This window comes from Caloenas nicobarica, chromosome 3 (assembly GCF_036013445.1).
Source record: "Caloenas nicobarica isolate bCalNic1 chromosome 3, bCalNic1.hap1, whole genome shotgun sequence".
Taxonomy (NCBI): Eukaryota; Metazoa; Chordata; class Aves; order Columbiformes; family Columbidae; genus Caloenas; species Caloenas nicobarica.
This window is the reverse complement of record NC_088247.1, coordinates 121337106-121345609: the sequence shown is the minus strand read 5'-3', so window position 1 is coordinate 121345609 and position 8504 is coordinate 121337106. Positions and strand designations below refer to the sequence as shown.

General features: G+C 59.5%; 1 protein-coding gene and 1 long non-coding RNA gene across 2 annotated transcripts; one reads left to right on the top strand and one right to left on the bottom strand.

The window, feature by feature from the left end:
• The first annotated feature begins 382 nt into the window (after positions 1 to 382).
• LOC135987559 (uncharacterized) lies at positions 383 to 2703 on the top strand. Its single transcript, XR_010606025.1, has 3 exons — positions 383 to 471; positions 915 to 1227; positions 1899 to 2703. It is a non-coding gene; the product is annotated as an uncharacterized LOC135987559 (long non-coding RNA).
• Positions 2704 to 3249: 546 nt separating this feature from the next.
• On the bottom strand, positions 3250 to 8482 carry FBLN7 (fibulin 7). The gene is made up of 8 exons (XM_065631787.1): positions 8355 to 8482; positions 6925 to 7084; positions 6453 to 6623; positions 5840 to 5965; positions 5620 to 5757; positions 5408 to 5545; positions 4427 to 4565; positions 3250 to 4318 (listed from the first exon to the last, which is right to left on the bottom strand). The coding sequence occupies exons 1-8, from the start codon at positions 8436 to 8438 to the stop codon at positions 3946 to 3948; spliced, it is 1329 nt and encodes a 442-aa protein (XP_065487859.1). The 5' UTR covers positions 8439 to 8482; the 3' UTR covers positions 3250 to 3945.
• Between the last annotated feature and the right edge of the window lie 22 nt (positions 8483 to 8504).

The following is an 8504-nucleotide window of genomic DNA, read 5'->3' as shown; positions in this document are numbered from 1 at the left end:
CGTCTTCCGCGCCCGCCGGGGCCGCGATGGCGTCGCCTGGCGCTGCCCGCCGCCGCCCGCCGTCACGCTCCTCCTCCTCCGCCGCGCCGCGCCGCGCCCCGCCCACACCCCCGCGAGCGCCGCCGATTGGCTGGACGCCGCCGGCGTCACCGCCGCCCATTGGCGGGGGCGCGCCGCCCGTCAAAACGCCGCCGTGACGTCGCCGGAGCCCCGCCTCTCTCCCCCCCCCCCGCGCGCCACGGGGGGGGCGTGGCCCCGCCCGGCCGCGTGCGGGCCGGCGTCACGTGCGCGCGGCGCCCGCCGCCATGGCGGCCGGTGCTGGCGGAACCGGCCGCGCCCGGCGCTTCCGGTCCGCTCGCCGCGCCCCGCCCTCCGCCGCGGGCCCGCTTCCGGCCCGCGCCGCCTCGCGAGAGCGCCGGCCCCGCCCCTCATTAGCGCTGAGGCCGGCGCTGTTAATTACGACAGGCTCAGGTAATTAAACTGTTAATTAGAGGAGGGGCTGTCGTGTCCAGAGCGCAGTGAAACCCGGTGTTAAAGAGCTGAAGAGACGTTAAGCTAAACCCAGCAAAAGGCCGAGGAAGAGGCGCCTGTGCTGGCATCACCTCAGGGGCTTGGGTTTTAATTAAAAAAAGGAGAAAACTCATTCAGAAATCATTAATAGAACCACAGAACAAAATGCTAAAGAGCGTCATTGAAGCCAATAATAAAAAAAAAAAAACCACCCTAAAACTCATAATGTTTGTGCTGATAACTGTACAATAAGAGGTTTAAGTCTGTGCTGGAACGCCCCTGACCATTTTAATTTTTTTTTATTATTTTTTTTTTTTTTCTTTTAACCTTGCCTCCCAAGGGGCTTTGTCAGAACTTTCTGGAGCAATCCCAATTAAATTACATCATTTTATTTTCCTCCGCAGGCTCTCCGGGACGTGCGACTCCCTTTTTCCAGCGCCAGCAATCCCAGCAAAAAAGAAAAAAAAAAGACGAAATTAAAGGAAAAAAGAGAGAACTCCCACCCCGAGGGACGCTCTTCTCCTCGCACAAAGCGTGGCCTTGCGTCCGTGGAAATAAAAAGCTGTTTCTTCATGATTTCACGCACCAGACTGGGACCTGAGCAGGGCAGGAGGTCACAGCCAAGTCCAGCCAAAGCCCAGCTCATCGCACAAGTTCACGGAGAGGAGACTAAGCCTAAAGTTAAGCCAGGAAACCCGCTGAGCTGGGAACCAGCAGGTCCGGGGTTCAAATAGGGCTCCTGGGCACGCGGGAGGGGCCTCAGGTGGGGCTGCTGAGCGGCATTAGGGCTAATTAGGGCTAATTAGTTGCGTTGGCATGTGGCGCACGGGCCCGGGAGCCAGTGCCCGAGGGGCCCAGCACCATCTCCCCAGGCAATGGGGAATAAAAATAAAGATTTAAAATCGCGAATAAAAGCCTGGCTCCTGCATCTGGTGCTGCGCAGCTGCAAAAAAAACGTTTTAAACAAAAACGAGCCACCAGGAGCCGCGTGCAACTGTTTATTTAAATATTCCTACACGGGTTTGTGTTGTCGGGGTGGGGGGATCCACTTCTGAGAAGCTGAGACGTTCCTGAATGGCTTTTTTTTTAGAATTTACTTTTCGCAGAGCATCACTAAATTTGGCAAAAGCGGCTAAAGAAATTCCCCTGGTCCGGGCTCTCGGGTATCACAGCTACGCTGGGATCTGGGGGGCGGCGCGGAGAACGTAGCAACGCACGTAGCAACCCCAACAAACAACAGCGCTCGGGCCCTTCGTTAAAGCCCATAACGGGGTTTTAACGAGCGAGGTGGGAGGAGACACGGTGGAGGCTTCTCGGGCTAATAAAATCCATATTTTCACCTGGCATTAAGGAGATAATTATGATTTTTTTTTTTTTTTTGCTCACAGGGATGTATCTCGTTAACCCGACGGCGAGGAGGAGCACAGGGATGCTCGGGACTGCGGACGCAGAAGCAAAACCAGCTATTTTGAGACAAACCAGCGTATTTGGGGGGCTCCAAAATGTGATTATCCCAAGGAGAAGTTGTATTTACCAGGGCTAGAAGAGCCTCTCTGCACATTCCAGCCCCGGCAAGTCTGTGAGATGCTCTGGGAAGGGGAAAACAAATATCTTTAGTCAGCTGAAACGCCGGCCAGAGGTTTGCAGCCCGTCCCGGCACTGGGGAACCGACCTGCAGCGGTTTTGGGGCGGAAAGCGAGATCTGGCTGACACCGTCCTGGCCCGCGAGGAGAAACCAGCTCACCCTGGCCTCGGGAATTTGGAAAATATTGTCGTTTTGGGGCCGTGCGGCGACAAGAAGCCTCCGGCGCAGAGCTCCAAACGCGTGTCTCCAGCCTCGCCGGCCGGTTGGACCATCAGACGGAAACTATTCCGCCCCGGCAGGAATTTATCTGATTTTTTTTTGGCTCTTGGAGCCTGGCAAGGCCACGGAGGGGGAGACACAAGGGCGATGAAACGTCGTTTGCCCCATCAGAGGAACCACAGCCAGAAACAGTGATGGAGACGCAGGGAGAGGCACATCCCGGCCTCCTTCTCCCCATCGTGCGGCAGAGCGCATCCCCAGTGCCGGGATTTCTTTATTATCCCAAAAACACAGTAACAGAAGCGCGTCCAACCGCGCTGGCAAACCCGCCGGGCAGAGCGAGCCGCAGCCTTCTGTCTCATAACTTGGTTTTCTTTCCCCGTCCAGCTTTTCCTAAAAAAATAAATAAAATAAAATGTTCTTTCTCGTTTCAGCTCCTTTCCTGTGGCGGCTTTTCTCCTCCAGCGGCAGTTTTTGGGTGGCGCGCGGGGAGGCGGCCGGCGCTGCGCGCTTATCTGCGGCGCTGATTAAAACCATGCGACGGTTTTCAGGGATCGCTGCTCCCTTTCCTGGCCGGAAAACCTCACCGCCTGCTGCTTGGGAGCATCCCGAGATGCAGACCTGTTCCATTTTAATTTTTTCTTCTTCTTTTTTTTTTTTTTTTTTTTTTTTTTTAAGCGCTGTAGTGGAGGAGGGAGCCCGTCGGGTTTTAATTTCCCTCCCCAAGCACAACCCTGGGATTTATTAATATTTCCCTGCCCGGCACCGCCGTCCAACCCAAACATCCTCTGTCCGCCATGGTGAGGAGCGAGCGCTCAATGTCCCTCCTTGTGCTGTGGGGACATGTCCTGCCCCCTCAAAAGCTCCCACTGGAAAGCTGTACCCCCCCACCCCCAAAAAAATCCATGACCGAGGCACTTTGTACCCGCTCGGAGGCTACATCAGCGTTTAATGGCACGAAAAAACAGCAGAAGGGAGTGACGCGTGTGGGTGACAAGCGCTGCCCCCAGGGACAGGGACCCAGGTGGGGGGAAAACTTGGGGGGGTGTGTTTGTGTCCCCCCCGCACATGTCACCGCCGAACCCCAGCGATCCCCTGGAAAAATGGAATATTGGCATATTCACAGCCGGGGGGGCACCCAGAGCCAGCCGGGGCTCGCGGGGGGACCTCGGGGGTTTTTCCCCATCCTGGTTGATCCATGGGGATTGAGACCCCTCCCTGGGGGGTTTCTCTGCACCCCAAAAGGGAGGATTTTTTGGGGCTGGGGGCAGCTCAAGCAGACGCCGGGGTGGCGGGGAGGAGAGCGGTGGTGGCAACGAGCCCCCCGCCACATACACCGGCTTAACTTCTGTCCTAAAGAAAAACTTAAAGTATGGATTAAAAAGGAAATCAAGGCTGCGTTTTCCAGGCGGTGCGGGGGCTGCGGGACATCGTCCTTCTGGAGCCGGGGGGGTGATTCTTTGCCCCCGCACCCCTGGTTTATTTTGCACCACATTTGCTTTTATTTTTTTGTAAAACGCAGAGGGGAGGAGGGTTGGCTGCAGACGGGGAGCTCCGGTGCCACAGCACTGTCACCTTCGGGTGGAAGATTCGGCACAGGGAACCCCCCCGCCCCGGGGCTGCCACCTCCCCTAAAACTCATACGCGGAGACGAAGAGGGTGATTTTGGAGACGTGCTTGGCCTGGAAGACGCGATCCAGGTACTCGGACATGTCCACGTCCACGCGGACGGTCTGGGGCCCCCCCAGGCTCTGCACCAGCACCAGCTCCCCGGTGTGACGCCCCGAGCGCTGGATGACGAAGTGGCCGCGGCCGTCGCCCCCCAGGATGGCGAAGCGGAGGCTGTCGGGTCCCGGCCGGCCCGGCGCCGCCGCCGTGGCCACGCGGAACAGCGGCGCGGGGGCCGGCGCGTTGGCGGGGAGCGGGAGGTAGTGGAACGAGACGGTTTTGGGGGCTTGGTGGCACAGCCGGCTCTCCATCGGGCAGGGGTTGCGCTCGCACTGGCTGCAGAAGCAAAACGATATTGGGTATTTTCAAATTATGGGGTCTACATCCCCACCCCCTGCCCAGCACCCCAAAAAACAACGAAGCGGGGCTGGGTTTTGCGCTCACAAGGGTGAGGTTTTGACGTAGGTGACGTTGCCGGCGGGCGGGGGGCACTGGGGGTTCACGCACTGGAAGCCCCCCCCGGTGTTGATGCAGGAGGTGCCCCCCGGGCAGTCGTCCTGGGACAGGGCGCACTCGTCGATGTCTGGAAAACAAGGCAAAACGGGGCAAAACGGGAGCCCGGACCTCCAGCCCGCCCCACCGAGGGGGTCCTTTGGGTGGAAAAGAGGTAAAAGTGCCTTGAAACGGGTCAAATACGAGCAAAAAAGTGTGGGTCAGAAAAATAAGAGAATGTGGCTGAAAACAGCTAAATGGCCCAAATTCCCGTCCTTCGCCTGCTCCCCTCTCCCCAGCGAGGGGTCACGGCAGCGCTTTGCAGCCGTGGGGCCGCTCGTTTTCCTGACTTTCTGCTAAATTGTTGGGGAAAAACATCTCTCTTTATTTTCTAAACAGCTCTGTAACCATTAAGATGCCTGGCAATCAAATCAGGAGCTTTGACTGCAGATATGTGCTGGGAGCATCAGCAAGATGCTGCAGAAACGCACGCAGAAATCGGGGAGAAAAGTAGAAAGTGTGAGCTTTCTCACCACCAACTGCATTGATTCATATTTTGGAGTGTTGATCAACACCTTATAACTCAAAAAATCCCCGTTTTTCAGGAGGAGACTCATCCGCATGGCTCTGGCCTCCCACCATCCCACACCCCAACTCCCTTATTTTCGGAGAAGCTCCTGACCCCGCACCGCCTAATTCTTGCCTTTTAACCTGATTTTTCTGCTCGGGGCCATCCCATTCCCACGGGCCAGCTCCACAAACACACCCCCAAAGCATCGCCCGTGTTTGCCGGCCCCCGAACCTCCATCATTTCCACCGCTCTCTGCGCAAACCCACTGAGGTTTTCGCACGCGGAGACGCTCGCGAGCCAGCAGAAAAAAAAAAAAAGGGAAAAAATTAAAAGTTGCGAGCAGGTTCACAGCCTTTCCTCACCCTCGCAGCTCTTGCCGTCGCCCAGGAGCTGGTACCCGGGGGGGCAGGCGCAGCGGAAGGAGCCGGGGAGGTTGACGCAGAGGTGGGCGCAGAGCCGGGGCCCCTCGTCGCGCTTGTACACCTCGCACTCGTTGAGATCTGCGGAGAAAACAGGGGGTACACGGCCGAGACCCCCCGCCCCGTCCCCCCCGCGCCCCCCCGGGCCGGCTCACCCTGGCAGAGCCCGTTGGCGGCCGTGCCACTCATGTGGAAGCCGGGGTCGCAGCTGCACTGCTGGGTCTGGGCGACCTGGGCGCAGCGGGGCTGGCGGCTGAACGCCGGGTCGTCCGTCACGCTCCACGCCGGGGGAGCTGCGGTTGGCAATTTCGGGAGGGTTGAAATACGCCCGGGGGGTGATGGAGGGGTCACCCACCCCGGCGCGGGGTCACCCACCCGTCTGCGCCTGGTACTGGCAGGTGGCTCCAGTCCACTGCTGGGGGCAGAGGCACTTGTACTGGTTCAGCCCCTCCAGGCACGTCCCGCCGTTCTGGCAGGGGCTGCTGGAGCACTCGCTGATCTCTGCAAAAAAAATAAAAACAAAATAATACAAAGCAGCCGCGTTTAGCTTTATTTCCTTTGGGGACGGAAGCCCCAGGAACGCTGCACGCCCCGGGCCGCTTTGGTACCCCACGGCACATCCCAACCAGGTATGGGGGGTTTCAAAAAGATGGACCGGGGTTGAAATCATTACGCTGCTGGAATTGGGTCTGTCTTGTTGGAACACCCTGGATTTTGCTGAACTCAGACACCGGCTGCTGCCAATGCCCTGGCACAAAGGTTTGCTGCGATGCCGGGAGCCATCGCTGCACTGATGCCTCAACCCCTCATCTCTCCGCTGATTTCCAGCTTTTCTTGAGGATGAGAAACCCCAGATCTCCAGCCACGGGAGCCGCAGCATCCCTGGGACGTCGGCGAGCTGGGACTCGGGCACAGCCACAATTCCCTCCCCATTCGGTGGACCCCAATAACCCCCCGTGTTTAAATAAACCCAAATTCCGTCCCGTACCTGCGCAGCGGGGCTCCTGCCCGCTCCAGCTGCCGTCGGGCTGGCACGTCCGCGTGCTGGAGCCCAGGAGCTGGAACCCCGGCTCGCAGGTAAAGTGAACCTCGTGCTCCACCAAATACTTGCTCCCAAACTTCTTCCCGTCCGCCGGGGCTTGCAGGGCAGGGCAGGAAACTGTGAGAGCAATGCGGGGAGGGGGTCAGCATTCAGGTTTTGGGGGAGCATTGACTTATCTCTCCTGTCCCCAACTCTACCCGGGCCACAGTTCACCCAGTCCCTCCAAGATCTCCTCTTTAACTTATTTTCCTCAAATCTGCTTGAAGTCACAAGCACGAATTACCAACGCGGGAACAGGCACCTCCATCCATGGAGACACCCAAATCTCCACCCGTCACAGCGCCGAGCACCCCGACGCGCCCCCCACGGCCCCCTCCCAGGCCACAGAAGTGACTGAGGGGACACAGCAGGGACTCACCGGGGGGCGGCTCGGGGGCGGCTTTGGCCAGGGAGTTGTGCAGGGTGCTGAGCCGGCTCCGCATCACCCGCAGCCCCTCGGCGAAGCGCGTCTCCTGCCCTTTCAGCAGCTGCTGCATCTGCCGGATGGCGGCCAGGAGCTGCTGCCTGCTGAGGCAGCTCTGCGGGGACAGACGGGACAGACGCTCAGCGAGGGGACAAACGGGACAGACGCTCAGCGAGGGGACAGAGGGGACATCGCTCTGGTCCCCGCGCTGCCACGCCAGCCGGGATCCAACCTGCTGCGGGGGGATGCTCGCGCAGGAGCTCTGCAGCATCAAAGCTCTCCTGAGATACCCAACTTTATTTTTTTTCCCGTTTACCCAGATGCAGGAGGGTTTTTAGCCCACGCAAGGAGTCCTTAGCCCGGGCACGCTGTCCTACATCTAAACAGGTCAGGCAGCGCTACAGGCAGGGCCGCGATTGCTTTGTGAGCCCTGGGAGAGATGCCATAACTCATGTTTCATCCTGCTGGAGCGAGAGCCCTGTCCCGCTTCCACATGACAAAAGAAGAGGAAAACAGCTGTCTTGTGAGCCCTGCCGGGGCCAGGAGCGCTGGCGCGGCTCCGGCTCGCAAACCCATCGCTACCGCGGGACTGACTCACGCAGGAGATGGGCATCGGTATTGTGGGTTTCCTGCGGAACTGACCGAAAGCCGAAGAGAAAGGGCAAGAGCTGAGCGAAGCCAAGGCAGTTTTAGAGCTCAGAGGTTCGCGGGGAGGGAGCGCGCAGGGTCTGGTCGGGGTGGCACAAAGCTGGGGACAAATGAGCTTTGGGAAAGCAAGCAGAGCCCGCCTGGCCCAAGGGGGTTTCTTCTCCCCCCCCAACATGAGTGAAGTTATTCTCCTTTCCAAAGAGCTACTGGGGGTTTACAAAGAAGAACTAAAACCCAGCCCGAGCCCCGTGCTGTCCTCTGCTGCCCTCAGTGCGGTTTTGGGGGGTCATGGGGATGGGCCGGTCTGTGCCTGTGGCTCTGGGGTGCCCCACGCCGAGAGGGAGGGAGGCAAAAGCAAATAGATGCCTGGCATGTAGCCGGCTTTAATAAACAGCTCTTTGTTAGGGCTGGGTTTAACTTCAAGCTCCCCGCGGGATGCTGAACCGCGGCAGAACCCCCGAAACCGGGAAGATTCTTCGCCTCCGGTGTACTCGGTGGTGATTCAGGTGCGGGGTAAGAAGGAAAATACAGAGGATAAAACCGGCCGGGCCCGGTTTAAGCCCCGTTTAAGCTTCCCCCGGGGCTTTTCCCACCTGTTTGCTGGGGCGCGGGGCAGGAGACGGGCGGGCGGACACCGAGCGCACCGGCACCGGGGAGGGGAGCGGAGAGGAGACATTTCCCCCCCGCAAAACCCTCCGGAGGGTCCCGCCGCCCCCCGACCCCCCGGTCCCGCTCACCTGGGGCTCCGGTGCCGCCGGGAGCAGCAGCAGCAGCAGCGGCGGCAGCAGCAGCAGCGGGAGGCGGCCCCGCTCCCCCGGCATGGTCCGCTCTGCTCCGCCGCCCCAGGACGGGCTCTCCCGGCCCCGGCTGCCGCCTCTCCCCGCCCC

Excerpts from the sequence above, each read along its gene's own strand:
- FBLN7 (XM_065631787.1), bottom strand. The coding sequence starts at position 8,438 with ATGCCGGGGGAGCGGGGCCGCCTCCCGCTGCTGCTGCTGCCGCCGCTG. Across the intron at positions 5,966-6,452 it reads GCAGGAGCCCCGCTGCGCAG|AGATCAGCGAGTGCTCCAGC; the intron begins GTACGGGACGGA and ends TTTTTTTTGCAG. Across the intron at positions 4,566-5,407 it reads CGACGGCAAGAGCTGCGAGG|ACATCGACGAGTGCGCCCTG; the intron begins GTGAGGAAAGGC and ends CTTGTTTTCCAG.